Source organism: Pongo pygmaeus, chromosome 9 (genome assembly GCF_028885625.2).
Source record: "Pongo pygmaeus isolate AG05252 chromosome 9, NHGRI_mPonPyg2-v2.0_pri, whole genome shotgun sequence".
NCBI lineage: Eukaryota > Metazoa > Chordata > Mammalia > Primates > Hominidae > Pongo > Pongo pygmaeus.
This window is the reverse complement of record NC_072382.2, coordinates 18,047,425-18,068,401: the sequence shown is the minus strand read 5'-3', so window position 1 is coordinate 18,068,401 and position 20,977 is coordinate 18,047,425. Positions and strand designations below refer to the sequence as shown.

Here is a 20,977-nt window from a genome sequence, read left to right as displayed (position 1 = left end):
GGTCCCATAATAGCTTAAAGCTGTAGGAAGTACAGGTAAATGACCACTGGGTGGCAGCACAATCCAAGGAATAAGATCCCATCTTCCTCCTCCCCCAGCTCCCCCACCTTCAACCGAACTCCTTTACCTGCCAGGTAAAAGCTCAGCCGCTGTCCCCGCTTCCTCCTCTGTTCTCATCTGACACCTGGGCAGATAGATTCTGCCAAGCACCCAACTCCCAAGGACCTTTATTGATTTGTTTACTGAGCTACTTTGTGTTGGGCACTTAGGGTACAGTCGTGGGCCAAGGCTGGAACACACGGGAGCAGAGGCCTGGGATCCTCTGTCCTTCTGTCTCCTGGATGCCTGCCAGAGAAGTGGCCCCCATCAGCAGCATAGAATGACTCTGAGCCATGCATTCTCAATGGGGCCATATGGCCCCCAAGGAGGTGAAAATTGGTTCTCACTCTTTTTATGCATAAAGCACAAATTTGCATACAGTACATAAACAGATATCTGTGATATCAAAGTTTCATGGAGGGGGGGACAACTAGGGGAGAAAATGTCTAGAAAGGCACCTGAGGGGCAGTAATGGGACAAAAGGTGGAGAAATGCTATTCTAAGTCAACCAAGGGCTCACTCTAGGTCTCACGCCTCCGGAAGGAACCATCCGCACACCCTGCCAGGCATGGCCAAGTGTTGGCAGGAAGGTGACCTCTCCCAGCTTCTGTCTGCTGGGTCTATGGACTCCTCTCTTTCTCTTCATTTATGCTCTCCTGCCCCAGGTGGGTTTTCTTGCACGAGAAGGCATACCAAGTACGGGACACAGCCATTGAGTCCTCGGTGGTAACCAAGGTGAAGGGCTCCGGACTCTACGCCAACAGAGTCATGGATGTGTCTGATTATGTGACGCCACCTCAGGTATGGTCCCCCTACCCAGAGAGGCATGTGGATGCCCAGACACTGGGCAGGTTGGAAGGGAGAAAGCGAGCAAAGAGTGCCAATGGGATTCCCAAACTAGAATCCATGATGTCACTGATCCAGAGGACCTCTCCCCCAGCAGCTGAGAGCTGTGCGGGAGCTTGGGCCTGCGGTGCTGGGCATCAGGAAAGCTGGGTTCCTCTCAAGGCTCTGCCACAACTTGTAATGCAATCAAAGACAACACACAAGGGGGAAGGGGGCCATGTGGGTGGCTGCAAAGAGCCAGCTCTGCCCCTCACCAGCCCTGTGACCTTGGCCAAGTCACTAGACACAAGCCTCGCTTTCCTCATCTGTAGAGTGGGGATAATCAATTACAGTCCCTGTCTCACAGATTTGGACTGTTGGATGTTTTTCTCTCCCTTCTTCTCCTCCGAAGGGCACCTCGGTCTTTGTCATCATCACCAAGATGATTGTTACTGAAAATCAGATGCAAGGATTCTGCCCAGAGGTGAGGGGAGGAGAGAGGTTGGGTGAAGCAGGTCAAGGCTGAAAATATTGGTGGGAGTGGGAGTGGTGGCAGGGAGGGGCGGGGTATGAGCAGAGGCCCCAAGTCTGGCCTTGCAGCTGGGACCTGGGACCTGGGACCTCCACCCTCCTGAGGCTGCTGGTTGCGGGGAGGTCATGGGAGCCGAGGGGCTCACCAGGTCAGGACAGTGTCCTTCACCAACCTGTGACCCGTCTGCCCACAGAGTGAGGAGAAATACCACTGTGTATCAGACAGCCAGTGCGGGCCTGAGCGCTTCCCAGGTGGGGGTGAGTCCAGCCCCTTCCCCACCCCACAATCCCAAGTGTTAGTGGGACCCATGGGGGAGAACCCGTCGTTGGAGAGGGAGTGGGAACCAGCCTGTTCCATGTCATTCTGCTGGCATTTACAGTTGCTCCCTGGGTGCCACACCCAGCGGGTGCTACAAAGGTGGCATGGCCCCTGCCCCCAGAGGAGTTCCCAGTCTAGGATGGTGGTGAAAGACAGGGGTGCTTGAAGTGACCTGTGCTGTCCGGGAGGTATAAAGGACTGTGGAGCTTGGGGGAGGGGGAGAGATTGCTTCTGGGTGGGCGGTACCCAAAGGCTTCCTTGAGATGGTGACATTTGGGATGGTCCCTGAAGATGAATAGGATTTGGCAGGACAGAGGGGGCTTCAAAAAGTGCATTCCAGACAGAAGGAACAGCTGCAGCACAGACTCAGAGCCAAGGAAGGAAGCACAAGAAGAAGAGGGGTCCTCAGGGTTGCTGGGGCTCGGAGCACATGAAAGGAAGGCTGTCACCTTCCTTTGGCTGGGTCTGGGGCTCAGGAGAAGCAGCAGGAGAGAAGTCAGCTCCCTTTTCCCTGCCCGTTCTTTTCCCCCACTTGCCAGGGTCCCTGATTGGGGGAAGGAAGGGAAGGGAGAGGAGCAAAGGGCAGGCAGCCACACAGCAGCTGTGGCTCTCACTTTAGGGATCCTCACTGGCCGCTGCGTGAACTACAGCTCTGTGCTCCGGACCTGTGAGATCCAGGGCTGGTGCCCCACGGAGGTGGACACAGTGGAAACGTAAGGCTCCAAGCCAGATGGGAGGAGACAGGCCCCCACCTCAGCTCCCCTTTGCCCATGTGGGAGCCGTGCATCTCTGAGCTTGAGGAGGGTCTGTGGCTCTCTCCAGTGTTGTTCCTTCCTGGTGTGGGGGGTGGCCTCAGACCCAGGGTATCATCTTCCCCAGCCCACCAACCTGCCTCCTCCTCCTGCTCTGACGCTCAGGCACAGACAGCCCCTTCCTATAGCCCGCTCTCAAAGTGCTCTTTATCTATAAGAGGTTTCCCTTTGGAGGCATCCACCAGGAAAGGTCGCCCTGGGGTGAAAGCCTTCATTTCCCCCTCTTCTTCCTGGAAAGCTAAGGCCTTCTGTGCTCACCCACAGGCCCATCATGATGGAAGCTGAGAACTTCACTATTTTCATCAAGAACAGCATCCGTTTCCCCCTCTTCAACTTTGAGAAGTGAGTCCCCACTTCTTCCCTAAAGCCAAGATGCAGGCGCCCCCGGCCCTGCCAACCTGTTTTCAGGGAAGTGGAGATGCCCCCTTGCCACAGTTCTTCTCACTTTTGCTCCGCTGACCCATCTTCCTGGGGCTTCCATTCCCAATCTCCCAGCGGGCCTTGGCCACTGAGGATCAGATGAACTTTGGGGTCAGTTTCTCTGCCAGCCTCCCCGCCTTGGGGCTCAGACCCAAACGGGAGTTTTGCTTGGGGTAGGAGAGGGACAACTTACGCCTAGTCCTGGGTCGAGGATGCCTTCAATGGTTGAAACCCTTTCGGTCTCGTCCCATTTCTTTTTCCCCACATCTAGCCCATGTGTGGAAATCCCTTTTCTCTTAGTCAGTTCAGCCCCACTTCATTGACTTATTCATTCCACAGCTACTCGGTGGCCATTGGCCATGTGCAGAGGGCAATGCCAGTCACTACAGAAGTGCCCTAGGCCAGGTGCAGTGGCAAACGCCTGTAATCCCTGCACTATGGGAGGCCGAGACGGGTGGATCACGAGGTCAGGAGTTTGAGACCAGCCTGGCCAACATGGTGAAACCCCGTCTGTACTTAAAAAAAAAAAAAAAAATTAGCCAGGCGCCGTGGCGCACCCCTGTAATCCCAGCTACTTGGGAGACTGAGGCAGGAGAATCGCTTGAACCTGGGAGGCAGAGGTTGCAGTGAGCCGAGATCACGCCACCGCGCTCCAGCCTGGGCAACAGACCGAGACTCTGTCTCAAAAAAAAAAAAAATGCACAGAGTAACCAGGAATGATTCCTGCCCTCCTGAACTACCAGCCTGGCAGCTGGAGATTAGTCAGCGACATACATCACCCTGATAAACAGGGAAGGGGGTGATGGGGCACCAGAAAGATGCAGGGAAAGGAAAGAGGGGAGGGAGATGGCGAGGTCCAGATGAAGGCTGAGGGCTCAGATCCCCCCTAGACGTGGAGGGCCCTGAGGCTCCGGAAGGCGGGGAGAGATTGCACAAGACGATCTTCCCATGAACCCTGGGCTGACCTCTTTCTCTGCTCCTCCCCAGGGGAAACCTCCTTCCCAACCTGACAGCCAGGGACATGAAGACCTGCCGCTTCCACCCGGACAAGGACCCTTTCTGCCCCATCTTGCGGGTAGGGGACGTGGTCAAGTTTGCGGGGCAGGATTTTGCCAAACTGGCGCGCACGGTGAGGACCTAGCCATTCTTCTGCGACCCCAAACTCCCCACCTTCAGTCCTTTCCCATATTTCGGGGCCCTTTGGCCGGCACTGGCCAGGAGCCGCCACGAGACAGCGCCACCTGGTGGAAGCATCCCAGGCCTGCCACCGGCTTTGTGCCTGAATCCTTTCTGCTCTCCCCGCGCAGAGCGGTCTTGCCCCCCGCCCCCGCCGAGCCCACCTTCCTCAAGCCTCAGTTTCCCACTCCCATCTTCACACTTCACCTCAGGGAGAGGCCTTAGATCTGTAATAAGCCCCAAACGATGGGAAAGTAGACCCGTGGCCACTTTCTCCTGTGTTGTAGCTAAAGGACTGAAGATCCCAAAAGTAGGACTCAGAGGTTCCAGTGTTTACACCCGAGCCACAGCCCTTTTTTTGTTTTTTGAGATGGAGTCTCGATCTGTCGCCCAGGCTAGAGTGCATGGCGCGATTTCGGCTCACTGCAAGCTCCGCCTCCCGGGTTCATGCCATTCTCCTGCCTCAGCTTCCCGAGTAGCTGGGACCACGCCCGGCTAATTTTTGGTATTTTTAGTAGAGTCAGGGGTTCGCCGTGTTAGCCAGGATGGCCTCGATCTCCTGACCTCGTGATCCGCCCGCCTCGGCCTCCCAAAGTGCTGGGATTACAGGCGTGAGCCACCGCGCCCGGCCACCACAGCACTTCTTTACTGAGCAGCATATGACACGTCACTTTCTGTTCTCCCTGCCTCCGTCTCCCACCTGGAGGATGGGAGGAAATCATTTGTCACCACCTCCTCCCCACCCCCACTCTGGCCCAGGGCAGGGAGTCAGAGGGCGAGGGGAAAGCTCATACCCGGCCCGTTTCTTCAGGGGGGAGTTCTGGGCATTAAGATCGGCTGGGTGTGCGACTTGGACAAGGCCTGGGACCAGTGCATCCCCAAATACTCCTTCACCCGACTGGACAGCGTTTCTGAGAAGAGCAGCGTGTCCCCAGGCTACAACTTCAGGTAATTCCCTGTCTCTTGGGACATCAGGAGAAGAAGGTGCGGGCTGTTAACAGCAATGTTTATTGGGGAGACAAGATCCCACATCCATCCACCCACCCCTGGCCCCAAGTCCCACCTCAGGTTTCATTTCAAATCAGGAAGGACTCTCTAACAGCCATTAGGATCTAGCTGGTTGTCCTGGGAGACAGTGTCTCCTTATCACTGAAGGGGACCATGCCAAGGATTCCTGCTACAGGTCAGTAGTTAGAAGAGAGGGCCAAGGTCTCTTGAAATGCTGGGGTTCTGTGATTCTTTGCCTGTTGCTAACACTGGCCTGAAACTGTAATGTGCTTAAGTGACTTCCAGATAGGCCCATTCCCTGCACTGGGCCTGAATTTTCTAAGGTTTCTCACTCTACAAAGTAAGGGTGATAACTGGTATCATTTTACATTTTACAAGATGGCAACTTTGCATTTCTGTCCGCAAACATGTGTCACCAGTAGCAATTATAATTGTCACTGGTTCTTCAATGCCTCTCCAAACAGGAACTCAGATCAGTCTTTAAATATCATCCCAATGGCTTTGAGACTTCAGGGATCTTTTCGGGTTTTCTTTTGTTTTGTTTTTCCATTTTGAAGAAAGGGAGAGAGGAATCAGAGGACAAACTGTTTGGAAGCAACTGAAAGTGCTTGAACAAGCCATTGGTCTTCTCCCATCCTAATTTCCCCACCTATGAAATTGTGATAGTACCGCTGTGATCTTCAGGATTCAATTAACCAATGTGTGAAAAGGCTTCGGCTTTCTGTTTTGTTTCTCTCTTCGTTTTTTTCTGAATCATTCATTTATTGATTCATCCATTAAACACGTACCAATTGTCTACTACATGCTAAGGACAGTACTCAGTTATCTTAGGTTGGCAGTTCTCAAAGTGTGGACTACAAGGGGAATACTGCTTATTAAAGGTTTTGTTTTCTTTTTAATTGATAAATAACAATTGTATATATGTGGGATACAATGTGATGTTTTGATACATGTATACATTGTGGATTTCCCCCAATTTTCGAAGATCCTGAAGTTTCTGGCAGGGCCCTGTTTAAGTACACAGCATTATACACTAAACAGCTTAAATAGACCAAATAGGCAGTGACCAGGGGAAAAAAATACATAAGAATATATTTCATTTACATTTGAACATAAGAATACATATTTGAATATATTCAAATAAATGTTACTCAAATTTCCTTTGTTGAGGTGGTATTCTCTGATACAATGGCATACATAAGCCAAAAATAATCATTTCACCTTTTTAAAATGTTAATTTATAACTTAAAAAAATAATCACCCACCCCATTAAGCTTTATATTTAATAGTTTAAAATATACATGTATATTCTCTGGAAAGAAGGATCTTTAAAAATTGAAGTACTTTCATAATCAACTCCAAACTTTAAAAAAACCATAGGAAACAACACATATTTTAAAGTAGGTTAAAAATACTGTTCGGCTCACTGGAAGAAATTGGCATATTTATTCAGTTGGTATATCACACTGAGATCAATACAAAGGATATTTGTATGGTGGCTTAAAATAGTAACATATTAATAAAATTCTCATGATCTAAAATGCAAGTTTTCATCTTCATAACTTCCCTTTGGCCATTGGGAATTCTTTAATCCTCCAAATAACTCATTTGGCAGGAAAGCTTATGAAGAATGTGAATATTATAAAGACCCCCAACTACTGATATCATACAGTTTTAGAATAGCATCTCTCATCTAAAGAAGAATTGGTCTGGAGTTCTTTATCTCCAATTTATTGTGCTCCCCACCTGAGTACAGAAGGATGTGAGATAGACCTGGTCGTAAATAAGCCTGGAGGGTATTTGGGGAGGCAGGACAGAGTATCTCCAAAGACCCTCCCTGCATAATTCCCAGAGGCCTAAGAGAAACCACCCTCTCTTAGGATCTCAGATAATTGACTCCCCCAACAAAGGCCCCCAGGCCAGAGAAGAAGGAGGCAAAGCTGCTTAGTTTGACCCTTGTGATTTAAAAGTTTCCAGAGGGCCCAAGTAATAGCCCTGACATTGGGGGACATCTGATATCCGTGGCAAGCAGAGGGCTCTGCCCAAGCCCCTTCCCATCCCTTCACCTGGGTGCCCACCCACCACCCCATGCAACCTCAAACTACTGGCACCCAAGGCTAAGCTAAGAGCCCACTTGTGGGAGGCTGCAAAGCCGTCTTTCTGAATGCTCGAATAAGAGAGAAAGGGTCACAAAGCCAGGTTCAGTACAGGTCACAGTGCACTTTCTATGATATGGTAAAATTTACGCTGTTTTTTAGAATCTCACCAAACTATCAGTAGAAACCATACTAGTCACCCTGTGTGCAAAACGTTTTGTGTGCTTCAGCTCAGCGTTCCTTGCCCACCCGACAAAGTAGATGCTACAATATCCCCCCCAACTTTACAGAGGAGAAGATGGAGTCTCACTGTTAAATAACGTTCTCAAAGTCACAAAGCAAGCAAGAGGGGGAGCCTGGATTCAAAACATATTTCTTTGGATGATCTCCACCCCAGCCAGGAAGACTAGGGACATTTGTACTTGTTAATCCTCAGAAAAAAAAAGCATGCCTATGTGGTTGACACTTTCATCCCTGCTTAAAGACAAAGAATCTAAGTTCCAGGGAGATTTCAAGACTAGCAGATTCTGGCAGCACAATTCATAGCCCGGCCTTTTGTCTCCCAAACAAATTCATTTGCCGCTCCCTCCAACAGAGGCAGATTTTTCAACACCCCTACTGTTGCCATTTGCTCTGGAGGGAATGGAATTATTCAGCCAACATTCGGCCTTGCTTGAATCTGCTAACTAAGACATCCAGAGGCAGCTAGAGATTCACATTTCCATCACTAATTACGTTCACAGCTCCCTTCCAAATGTCACTCCCTCCCGCCCCTACTTTTTGTAGCTCTTTGCCTGCAGAATCAGAGATTTTGAGAATTTATAGCTGTTAAAGTTCCCTTGCAGTCACCCAGAGTAAGGCGGTCACTTTACAGATGGGGAAGCGGAAGTTCCAAAGGGGGCATCTTAGAGTAGCCTCAGAGGTCATTGGATCTCAACTCCTAACGTGACCCTTGTGATTTAAAAGAGTTTACAGACCCATGTAAGAGATTACAGGCCCATGTAATCACCCTGACACTGGGGGATATCTGATCTCCGTGGCAAGCAAAGTGGCCTGCTCCAGTCATTGGAAAGGTGACCTCAAATTGAGCCAAAATGTGTCTCCCTTCAACTCCTCTCCAGTGTACTTGGTGCTGTCCATGCAAGTTAATCTTTATTTTTGTGATCCCCTAAAGATTCTGTTCTTCCCCTACCTGAAATTTAGTGGAGAGATTTTATTTTTATTCCTTGGTCTGTTCTGCGTGTCTAAAGACTCCGTGGGCCGCTTTAACTTAGTATTTTTATGAAGCCTCTTTCCAAGCACACTGAGATTGCAGTTGGTGGGGTCATCTGGATTTCTAGCAGACAAAGTACAGCAATTTCTAAAAATAAGAACTGTTGAGAGTCACCAGTTCAGTGCTGCACAAGTGAAAGGCGCCCTCAGCAGAGCCCTGCAGTTCTTCAGGAGGCTCTCTTCTCTGTTGGCAAGGTTTCTGAGGCCCAGGTAGACCCTCAATTCACAGGAGCAGGATTTTAACAAGAGTACTATATTTCCCAAAGTCCTGGGAGCAGGTGATGTTGTGTGTGTGTGAGTGTGTGTGCACATGTGAGTTCGTGAGAGTGGGTGTATTTGTTAGTGGGTGAATGTGTGAGGCTGAGAGTGAGTGTGTCAGTGTGTGTGTGTATGCGTGAGTGTATAGGCATTGATGGTGCAATGACAGATTAAAAATACTGTATCCGTCAGGGTCCCCACAGGAAACAGATGGCACATTCTAACTGGGTAATCTGAGGAGAGTTTAATAAAGGGACTGTTTCAAAGGTGTGGGCAGGGTGTACGGAAACCACACAGATAGTGCAGTGCCAGGGCCAGAAACAGGACACTGGTTACCACCCAGGTCTGAAGAGGCGAGGAGAGGAAGCAGTGACAGGAACATGGAGACGGACAGAGCTGTGAGCAGAGGACAGCCTGACATGTGGCTGTGACTCAGGAGAGCCCCACCAGAAGCCAGAGCTGAGGCAAAGCGGCCCACTGAGGCAGCCCAGGGCAGGGCAAGGAAGGGAGGAGCATGGACCTGAGGGGCACCTGCAGAGATGTCCAGGACAAGTCCTGACAACTTTCATCTGTGAAATCACAGCCCTTCCTTACTTTCAGAGGTCTCTAACTGCTTTATGCCCCCGATGAAAGTGGGGACCATTGTCCAAGGAAGATGCACGTATTCATAGACATGAGCAAATTCACAGGCAAGTTCTCTTCTTAAAGGATATTTTGTTTCTTTCTTTTTTTTTTTTCTTTTTTTGAGACAGGGTTTTGCTCTGTTGCCCAGGCTGGAGTGCAGTAGTGCAGTCTCGGCTCACTGCAACCTCCACCTCCTGGGTTGATGCAATTCCCCTGCCTCAGCCTCCCCAGTAGCTGGGATTACAGATGCCTGCCACCACGCCCAGCTAATTTTTGTATTTTTAGTAGAGAGAGGACTTCACCATGTTGGCCAGGCTGGTCTCGAACTCCTGACATCAAGTCAATTAGCTTGGCGTGGTGCCCACCACCACGCCCAGCTAATTTTTGTATTTTTAGTAGAGAGAGGATTTCACCATGTTGGCCAGGCTGGTCTCAAACTCCTGACTTCAAGTAATCCACCCACCTTAGTCTCCCAAAATGCTGGGATTATAGGCGTGAGCTACCACGCCTAGCCAGATTATTTCATTTCTACAAATAAGATATAAATACATTCTCGGAGTAATAAATCCAACCAATGCTGATATATACAGAGTAATGACATGGGAAGTCCCCTTCATTCCCCCAGGCCTGCACCCTTTGCAGGGAGTTAACATCTGGGACAGTTTAATGAGTTTCCTTCCAGTTCTTATTCTATGCACTTATATTTATGCAGCATAAAATTCCAAGACTTTGAGGCCCTCTAAAAGCCTATCCCATAGCCAGGTGTGGAGGCTCCTGCCTGTAATCCCAGCACTTTGGGAGGCTGAGGCAGGAGGATCCCTTGAAGCCAGGAGTTCGAGACCAGCCTGGGCAGCAATAGCAAGACTCCTTCTCTACAACAATAAGACTAAAATTTCTAAAAAATAAATAATAAATGAAAGCCTAGCCCTGCACCTCAGATTAAGAGCCCTAGAGTTAAGTTTGCAAAGCCCTTTCACGCCTATTTTTGACAGATTCACAGCTCACCATCTTTCCCCACCCCCCAAGGTAGGCTCAGAAAGATTTCAAAACTTGCCTGAGATTATACAGTCTAATTAAGAGGCACATCAGGACTCACACCCAGGGATTTGATCTATATCCATTGCTTCCAGCATACCTTGCGCCATCACGTGGCTTGCAAAAAAGGGGAAAAAAAATAGCTCTAAGAGATATACCTGGTAGTGATGGCTGGTGTGATTGACGGGAGAGAATCGAAACAGTGCATTTCAAAATGCCTGATTTCTTGTTTCTCCTCTGAGAGTTCCTAAGACAGCTTTGCTACTAAAAGGCAACGCAGTTTTGGATTTCCTCTTTTGGTGTCTGGGACAAGAAAACATTTGTTCAGCTGCTAGATGTTCCTGGTGCGGTAGGTGTTTCTAGTGATCGTTTCATGTTGGAAATGTACCCACAGCAGCTTTCATGAAGCTCGGAGATTTGGCGCCTGTCCTGCTTCCAGGCAGAAACGTGTGGATCAGCAAGATCTTAGGCCAATTGACAGAGACAGAATCGAAGTGCACCCTTGGCTTTGATCATTCTCTCTACAATCTGGATTTTTCTCTTTCCAAAAGCCATAGAATATGTGTTAAAAGCAGCCAGCACCGTCATTTCCACAGAAACACTTGAAGGCCCTCTTCCATGGGAAGTGTACTTGCTTGAATTCTCCATAATCCATTTTCTTCTTCATCTTTTTTAGGTTTCAGTGGAAGTGATGCAATTAGAGTGATCCTGGATTTAGATAGCCCTTTATCATGTTCATGCCTACCCTATTCTCACAGCAACCAGTATTATTCATAGAAAATATTAGCTAGCACTCATTGAACACTTACCAGTGAGCCAGAGAATTAGCAGGTACGCTGTGTGGATTATCTTGTTGACCCTGAAGAGAGAACATTTTAGAGCCAGGTGTGGTGGCTCACACCCGTAATAATCCCAGCACTTTGGGAGGCCGAGGCGGCCAGATCACGAGTTCAGGAGTTTGAGACCGTCCTGGCCAACATAATGAAACCCTGTCTCTATTAAAAATTAAAAAAAAAATTAGCCAGGCGTGGTGGCGCGCACCTGTAATCCCAGCTACTCAGGAGGCTGAGGCAGGAGAATCGCTTGAACCCAGAGACGGAGGTGGTAGTGAGCTGAGATCTCACCACTGCACTCCAGCCTGGGTGACAGAGTGAGACTCTGTCAAAAAAAATAAAAAAAGATATAACAGCTCAAGAGAACATTTTAGAACTGGATACCTGAACTCAGGGGTTTCGTCTACCTGCCCAAGGCCACACAGCTCCCACTGCTGGAGCCAGAATTCAAACCCTAGCAGCCTGGCTCCAGAACCTGTGCTTGCAACCAAAAGTAGGACCAGCATGGTAATGCCCATTCTACAGATGAGGAAACTGAGGCCAAAAAGAACCCTCTCAGGAGCAGAGAGCGAGTAACCTGGCTCTCAGGTACATCTTCTGGCTCCAGGTCCATTGATCTTTCCCTACCTTATTAATTAAAGATAAATTAATAGTAATGCATTTTTAAAAGATCAACAAGAAGCTTTTTTTTAATGTCTGCCTTTGAGGTTGATTTGGTGCTTGGAATATGAATAAATAAGTATGGCTTTGGGCCCTTCTCTAAGGAGAAGAGTTCCAGCCTGTTCTAAGGATGTTGCCCCACCCTGAAGCAAAGAGTCTGCCAGGAGATATTTTCCTATCAGTATGAAATCAACTGTAAAAGTGTATTTCAGCTGGCAAAATTACTTCCCACCAGGCAAAGCTTTGCTGAGAACACCACCACTTTCACTTAGAAACCCAAATTCCAGGCCCAAGTTTTCCCTTGCAAGTCAAACCCGGCTCCGGCAAGTTTGTTGCTGTTTTTCCTGCTGCTGTAACAGTTACGTGTCCCTGCTTTAAGAAGGAATTTCCACCACTCGATGAGAGGATGGATCATTTCTAAACAGATGTCTGAGAGCTTCCAAGGGATTTGTACATCGTGATAAAAAAACCCTTCTCCATTCAGCAAACGTTTATTGACTGCTGACTACTGCAAATGTCAGCTCAGCATGGGGAAGTACTTCTAACAGTTAGAGCTATCCAAAGCTAAATTTGGGCTGCTCCTACAGGTAGTGAGTTTCCTTGCACTGAATGTATTCAGGCATCGGCAGGGAAACCCTTTGTAGATAATGTAGGGAGAACTTTGAAGGTCTCTTTCAACTTCCAGATTATATCACATGCTGGGCTTTGTGGTGAATACAGAGATGAACAAGACCAGTTCCTAGAATCAAGCAAGTTTTAATATAGTGATGATAAACTTGAATCCAAATAATGAAAAATGCTTATACAAAAAAATATATACATATATTATGATGGGGCAAGCCAAGGACAGTCAAGATGAAGCAGAGGTAAAGCAGAAGGATGTGGGCCAGAGTTCAGGCCTTGCTGTAAATGCTGGATGTGATGTTAAGCACGTTTCATTGCCTCTGTGGGCCTCAGTTTCCTCCTCTGTAAAATGGGCTGGTTAAAGATGATGATCTTTTAGGCTCCTTCAAGCTCTAAAAGTCTAAATCAACATGTGTGGGTGTCTGAGGAAGGGCTGTGGAAATTTGGGCTGCTGAAGCATGCACTATTATTTATAGACCTATCACAATCACATTGGAATGGAGCTCCAGCCCTGCCCTGCAGAAGCACATCTGACAAATGATTTATTATGGTAATTGATGTTTGTACTTACTCATTCTTTATCTCTTGCTGGTAATGCCACAAGGGAGCGCGCGTGCACTCACACACACACGCACTCACACGCACAACATCCCAGCACTATTAGGCCTCAGAATCATTCGATTGAGTCCTGTGTTAGAGGTGTCCTGTCTGGTCACAGCTAGGGGTGTCTCAGTGAAGGCCCTGGAGGCAAAGCACATTCAGCTGGGGTTTGTGAAGAAATTTACACAACAGGAACCAGCATGGGAGTCGAGGCACACAGGGATGAACAAAGCGGGAAGCCGTCACCACTGTAGACCTGCCGCCCCCGCGGGGAGGAATGGGAGCCTTGTTATGAGCTGGGGTGCCTGGCAGGAGCAGCAGTCAAAGTGACACCGCCACAGGCAAAATCAAGGCAGAGCAGGGAAGCGGCGAGTGGATACATACCCCATCTCCTCCTTCCCACCCTCGGGTCCCCTGCCAGTGCCGCCCATTGACCAAATTCCCCAGAAACCAGCAGGGAGGAAGCCAGGGAATGTGGGCTGCAGAGGTCCCCAGACCAGAGACTGGCTCCCGGAGCAAGTGCAGAGTCTCCGGCCCACCAGGTAACCATCCCCGCTGCCCTTCAAGTGTCTAGGCTCCAGTGGCCCTTCCGGCCACGCCTGTCAGAGGAGCCCCCGACCCTGACAACTCTGGCCCTGCCTGTGCCTCTGAGCTGCTTTCCCCTTTTCCAGCTCAGCGCTGGCAGCTGTTCGGGCTCTGTTCTTTCCTCTGATGCCTATGGCATCATCGCAGTCACAGCCATGCTGTGCTTTCTCCACAGCTGAGGTGTTTTCACAGACACCAGCTTAGCAAGCTCCCTGCCCACTGAGGCTGCAAGGAACTCCTTTTGGCTCCTCTCTTAGGGAGGCAATAGGGGTAGGCAAGGGCTTTGGAGTCAAGCAGCCAGATTTCAGATCCCAGCTGTGCCCCTTGCAGGCAGAGTAGCCTATGGAGCATGTCTGTGCCTTTCCCCAACCCGTAAAATCAGGCTTGTTGCTTGATGACCAGTACACAATATTAAGAGAAAGCTGTGTGCTAGGTACTGTGCTCAGCCTTCACATTCCATAGTCCTTTAATCCTCTAGGCGACCCTACAGCTACTGCTCTCATCTCCATTTTACAGATGGAAAAACAGACTCAGAGAGGTAATTCGCCCAAGGTCACATAAACTAGGTGGCACAGCCGGGATTCAGGCCCAGGACTATCTCATTTCAAAGTGCGTAAGCCGCCAGCTACCTCGTTCAGCTGTTGTGAGGCCTAAATGAAACAACAGATGTGGAAGCCTCTAGCCTAGTGCTTAACAGGAGTAACTGTCCCACATATATTTTCCTACTCTTTCCCCCATTGCCCCTATCGAGAGGCTGGCTCCCACCAGTGGCACCCACTTTCCCACCTAGCTAGCTGCCAAATCTAACTGTTCTGCTGGGGAGCGAAGCAGCCTGCTGTTACCACCTTATACTAGCTCCACCTGCAGAATCAGGAGCATTTGGAGAAACCAGCGGCAGCAGGAGGGAGCCCCGAGGACAACCTACCTAAACTCAATCTTTGAGATGTCAAGAATCTCAGAAATTATTTATTCTTCTAGCAAGCATTTACTCAACCCCCTACTGTGAGCATTAGGCCTTTGGGCAAACAGAAACAGTGAGCTATGAGGCCAGGCGGGGTGGCTCATTCCTGTAATTCCAGCACTTTGGGAGGCCGAGGTGAGCGGATCACAAGGTCAGGATGGAGACCATCCTGGCCAACATGGTGAAACCCTGTCTCTACTAAAAAAAATATACAAAAAATTAGCTGGGCATGGTGGCGCACACCTGTAATCCCAGCTACTTGGGAGGCTGAGGCAGGAGAATCACTTGAACCTGGCAGGCGGAGGATGCAGTGAGCAGAGATCGCTCCACTGTGTACTCCAGCCTGGTGACAGAGCGAGACTATCTAAAAAAAAAAAAAAAAAAAAAAAAAAAAGAAACAGCGAGATATGGCTCATAGTCCGTAGTCCAAATTATTAGCTATATAGTCTGGTGTGGCAGATACTGTAGTAGAGGCCTGAATTCTAATGGAGAGAGAAAAGGCAGCCCTGGGGGATGTCCCAACCTCAGCTCATGCCCCTGGTTTGTAGCATTGGCTGGATTTCTGTGAGGTAAATACTCCAGGATGGTCAATTTCAAGCTACCAGGGTGAAGTCACTAAACGTGGAATTGGGAAGAGATGCACACAACCGGCTGCCGGCTGGAGCGTGTGGACCCAGCTGCTGCCAGTTCCATCTGCCTCTACCCACCAGCCCACCAACCCTCTTCCAGCTGCTTCAGAAACACCACGTTCTTTCCCATGAGAAGGCCTGCAGTTCCCTCAGCCAGGAAAGCGGCCCCCACCTCTGGCCTTCTTGCCCTTTTAACTCTCCATCCTTCAAGCCCCAGCTTGAGGGTCACTTTCTTTTTTTTTTTAAGTTTAAGTTCTGGGATACATGTGCAGGACGTGCAGGTTTGTTACATAGGTAAACGTGTGCCGTGGTAGTTTGCCGCAAGATAAACCCATCACTTAGGTATTAAGCCCCGCATGCATTAGCTATTTATCCTGATGCTCTCCTTCCCCCTGCACCCCCAACAGGCCCCAGTGTGTGTTGTTCCCCTCCCTGTGTCCATGTGTTCTCATTGTTCAGCTCCCACTTATGAATGATAACATGCAATGTTTGGTTTTCTGTTCTTGTGTTAGTTTGCTGAGGATGATGGCTTCCAGCTTCATCTATATCCCTGCAAAGATGATGATCTCATTCCTTTTCATGGCTGCATAGTATTCCATGGTATATATACCACATTTTCTTTATCCAATCTATCATTGATGGGCATTTGGGTTGATTCCATGTGTTTGCTATTGTGAACAGTGCTGCAATAAACATGCATGCATGTATCTTTATAATAGAATGATTTATATTCCTTTGGGTATATACCCAGTAACGGGATTGCTGGTTTAAATGGTATTTCTAGTTTCAGGGTCGCTTTCACATGAAGCCTTGCCTAACCTCCAGCCTAGGTTAGACATCTAACTGTGCTGATAGAATGGTACTCCTCTCCTTCCCAACCCTTCGTTATGTCCGATTTTAGCTACTTATGGGCTTGTGTGGTTAATTAGTATTTCTCTTCCTCTCATGAAGCAGAGCTTGGCAAGGTATCAGCAGTACCTGGAACAGTATCTGACACAGAGCAGGTGTGCTCCAAATATTTGTTGAATGCTGAAAGAATGAGAGGGCATCTGAGCTGGGCCCTAATGGATGAATAGGAGTCTGCAAGGTGGAAAAGAGAGGCGAGAGGAACAGCATGGGCAAAAGCATAGACGTCTGTGTCTGTGGGATGTGTTCAGGAAATGCAGGAAGGCGGGTAGTCTGGTGTGGCTGGAACTTGAGCATGTGGCAGGGAGAAGAGCCTGCAGATAAAGCAGGTGGACTGGGCCAGGTCGGGAGGGGCCAAGGTATCGAATGGTGCTGTCATTCTCACCAACCCCAATCCTAACCAAAAAAAACAAAAGTGATCTGGTAAGAACCAGAGGACTTGAGGAAAATCAAGGCTTGGGCATGGTGTATGTAGCTGAGCCATTCCCCTTTTTGGATGAGGAGGCTGCAGGGTCCTTCTGTCCTGACACTGCATGGCCCCCCAAGCTTCCTGTTCTGCTCCCAGCCAGTGACTCTGGGTATGGAGACCCACCTAGCAAATGCAAAAAGATGCCCCAGCTGGAGAATGAAATTAGTTATGACCCAACAGAAATCAAGCAACAAAAGAACAGAGCGGAACGCTGGCTAAGAGTGTGGGTCCGACAGCTGGACTGCCTGGGTTCGAATCCCAGCTTCACTCACTGTTGGTTTTGTGACCTTAGACAAGTTGCTTCATCTCTCTGATCTTGATTCCTCAGCTGCGACACGGGAATAGCAACAGTACTTAAATGCAATGGGGTGGTTGTGAGCATTAAATGAGCTAATAAGCATAAGCACTTAGCACAGTGTCGGGTCACAGAGGAGTACTCAGTAGATGTTGGCTGTTATTATTACTAATATCATTATCTGCAGGAGCCAGGAGAGTGTAATGATTAAAGTAAATGTAGATATTGTTTCATTTTATCTTTATGCTAGGATAAGAAAGGGATGTGTTTTAAGCACTGACTATATATGGACACTCTCTCAACTCATCCTCCTCAGAGCTCTATTTCCTCCAATTTTTCAGTTGAAGTAAAAAGCTCAGAGAAGTCGAATGACTTTCCCAAGATCAAGAAGCTAATTCACAACAGCCATAGCACCACACCCAGATCCCCTAGGGCCTCCTTAGAGGGTTTACTCCTGGGATACAGCATCATGGGACTGTGCTCTCTGTCTAATCCTGAGTAACTCCCCAACTTCAGCTCTTCCTTTGTCCCTTGGCAAATTACATCTCTCAGCCATGACATTCTGGGAGTTTGTAACAGTCAGGGTTAGTATTGCTAGTTGCTATGACAAACAAACCACTCATTTCAGTGGCTTAACGTGAAGGTTGATTTCTTGCCTATGACACAGTGCACTGTGGGCCAGCGGGGGTGAGGAGCTCCCTGCAGTCATTCAGGGATCTAGGCTCCTGCCATCTTGACTCAGTCTCTCTAGAGCCTCAGAGTCCTCTCCTGACTCCTGAGCAACTGACCATCAGGTGAGGAAAGGGAAGATGTAGAAGGTACACTGCTCTAAACCACCTCAGTCCAGAGGTAACAAACCTCACGGCCATTCACATTTCATCGGCAAAAACTAGTCATGGGGCCCCAGCTAAATGCAGGGGACTGGGAAATGTGGTCTAATCAGCTGCAAAGAGAGGAGATAACCAGACCCTGGTGACCAGTGAGCTGTCTCTGTCACAGGGGTGGGCAGATTCTGTGATCCCCATCGGCCACAGGAGAGTGCAGAAGCTGGGACTTCTGGGTTACCCCCTCTGTCTGCAGCCTGGGCCCACACTCCCTGAGCTCTGTTCCTCCTCCCTCCACCCGGAAAGAGAACCAGTCTCTGCCAACCCTCCTCAGAGGGTGGGTGGTTGGTGAGATAATGATCTTACCATGCTTATTGCCTCTTGGAAGGCAGGTGCTGGAGAAAAACCAAGTCCGCTTTGATTTTTCTCCCTGTTCCCTTCACATTCCTTCCCAGGATAAATTTAGCCAGCCCTCACTTTGAACGGCAGTGCCCAGGATACGACTTTTTGTTCTCCAAGTTGATGTCACTGTCAGAGCCGTTTTCATGGTTGCAGCCTTTGGCCGGCAGTAAAGATTTCAGGATCACAGGCCCAGCCTCTGCCCTGCCCCAAACCTCTGTGATCCACCGTCTCACCCCTGCCCACTACCCATGGGCATGAGGAGACACATCTCTGAGACAAGGGCCTTAAATTCTCCAGTGATGTGAGACAGAATACAGTATTTAGAAGGCTTTGAGATCTTGCACAACGGCTGCGTTATCCTTAACAGCCTTCGAGAGCTCAGAGGCAGGACAGTTCAAGGGGCATGAGCATGAACTTTAGAGGCATCAGTATGGATTAGAATCCCAGCTCCGGCAAGTTATCTTCTCACCTGTCTCCTCATCTGTACAATGGGTCAACAACAGTATAGTCTTCATGAGATTAGTGGAGACGCTTATATTAAGGAACTGCCTATATTGTTGTGCTCTATAACAGTGGACATGGAGACAGTGATGGTCTACAAGGACCTATAAGGACCTCCTGGAGCCTTCTGCCCATTCCAGATACTTCTTTTGCAGACTTCTTTAAAATATCCTGAGAGTCCTCCTTGGAGAATTATGTTCTTAGACCCTGTCATCTTTATAGAAATGACGTCCTCTCTTGTGTCCATCCTATTATCCTCCTTTTGCTGCACCTTGAATTCATTCTGTTTTGCCTTGGTTGTGAGGCTGCCTTCCTCCACCACCTAGACTTGAACTTAGCATCATTTTAAAGCTGGTTTAGCCCCTCCCCTCTTTCCCTGACCTCCAAGCCCTCTTCCGGCTAAGTGGTTGCACTTCTTTCTGCTGCCTTCCCAGGGCCACTCTCATTCTTACTCTGGGTCTTACTCTTTCTTGGGATCCCCTTGCCTTCCCTGCCTCTCCCTCAGCTGCACATCCCACAAGGAAACACCTTCCCAGGTCAGGCTCCCCTGGAAACCTTTTTTTCACTGAGTCGTTCTCAGCCTTACTCGAGCAACAGGTATATCACTCAGGCACACCAGCTCTGCTCGTGCCCACGCATAGGCAGAGATAGAAAATGTGTCACCCATTCTCCTGTGCTCCCTCCTGACCCAGATAAAGCTCTCTAGGACTGAGCTTGCTCCTCTGTAAAGTGGGAGTGGTCTGGGTAGGTAATCTGAGGGGAAACAGTGGGTGGTCTCACAGGGGTGACTGAATAAAGAGACTATACACAAAGGTGCATTCCAGGTAAAGGGAAGGGAACTAACCAGGCCAGTGAAGGGCCTCTGTGCTGGCAGTGAGGCCAAGCTGCTACCACCTAGGCTGGCAGGAGTGAGGGGAGGAGCAATTCCCAGAACCTGAACAAAAGCCGAGGCTGCCCAGCCACCTCAATGCCCTGGCCTTTCTTTTTCCCTGCCCTCTGATCTCCTGTCAGCGCCTTCCATTGGCTGAACCCACCTGGAAGCGGAGGGCAAAGCGGTCTTTGCAGACCAGGCTCTCAGGGCCCAGAGCTGGGCACAGAAGGGACAGAGAATGGCTGTGGAGGAGCAGACAGAATCTCGAACACAAGAATCTCAATGGTGTCCGCGTTTACCCTGTCTCACCAACAGACCTTCTAGCAGGCCATGAGCACACCTGTGCTTATAGACATGGAAATGGACACCCTGAAGGCTCAGGAACACCAGAGGCCACATTAACAAGTGGTGGAGCCAGGATTTAGATTCATTTCTGCCTAATTCCAGAATGCCCCACTGCCAGATGGCAGCCAGAGCAGATAGTGGCAGACGTTTTCCTTCCCCATCACAAGTTATCTTCCTGCCATGCCTGTAATCCCTCATTGATTGATTCACTTGGGCTGAGCATTTCCTTCTCTCTGTTGTACAGGTTCAGATGCAAATATCCCTGTCAGCAGCATCACGTCAATCATTGAACACTTTCAGGGAATCAGTTTCTCAGACCCCTGGTGGAAGAGGCCTGGGAATCTGTGGGGACTAGAGACACTGAGAGGGAACAATGTCGACCCGACAAGGCTAAGGAGCTTTCTGGGCCCTTTCGCTCCTGTGATTTCACTTAATCCTCACTACTTTCCAAGGTTACTGGCATCAGGAACCCATTTTACAGCTGTAGGACAGTAGCCCAAAGAGATGACACTTTCCTAATGTTAGAGTTTGGCCCGTGATGGGCAGAGCCACACAGCAGAAAGTGCACTGGCTTTAGAAGCCAAAAGACTGATGCGATTTGAATCCCAAATCCAGCACTTCACTAACTGTGAAACCACAGGCAAATCTCCTCCCCACCATAGGCATCTGCAAAATGGGGGTCTGAACACTCACGTCTCTGTATTGAACACTAACCCCTGTTTGTGGTGAGAATGAAATGGGATCATTTTCCTAAGTCCCCAGCACAGTTCATGGCACCCAGGAGCCAAGGCAGAGAAGGTGCAGGGGTCAAAGTCTTCGACTTGGGCAAATCTAGTGCTGAGCTCACCAGCTGGTGAACTCAGCACCAGCTCTGGGTAACCCCAGACAAGTCACCTTACCCTCTCAGAGCCTCATTTGAAAAACAGAGCAATCGCATGCCTATCTATAATCATCCACTTTCCATTGCTTCTACAAAATACCTGAATCTGGGTAATTG

At 49.1% G+C, this 20,977-nt stretch overlaps 1 protein-coding gene across 11 annotated transcripts in view; it reads left to right on the top strand.

The window, feature by feature from the left end:
• The window catches only part of P2RX3 (purinergic receptor P2X 3), a 38,580-nt gene that overhangs the window by 9,818 nt on the left and 7,785 nt on the right, over positions 1-20,977 (top strand). For 7 of the 11 annotated variants that reach the window (XM_054438345.1, XM_054438346.1, XM_054438342.2 and 4 more), the window contains 7 exons: positions 765-900; positions 1,337-1,408; positions 1,650-1,713; positions 2,394-2,487; positions 2,851-2,928; positions 3,994-4,135; positions 4,994-5,130. In XM_054438345.1, the coding sequence (XP_054294320.1) occupies positions 765-900; positions 1,337-1,408; positions 1,650-1,713; positions 2,394-2,487; positions 2,851-2,928; positions 3,994-4,135; positions 4,994-5,130 (723 nt within the window). Of the gene's footprint in view, positions 1-269; positions 429-624; positions 901-1,336; positions 1,409-1,649; positions 1,714-2,393; positions 2,488-2,850; positions 2,929-3,993; positions 4,136-4,993; positions 5,131-20,977 lie in introns of all 11 variants that reach the window. The other 4 variants (XM_063670909.1, XM_063670911.1, XM_063670908.1 and 1 more) reach the window with 2 other exon arrangements.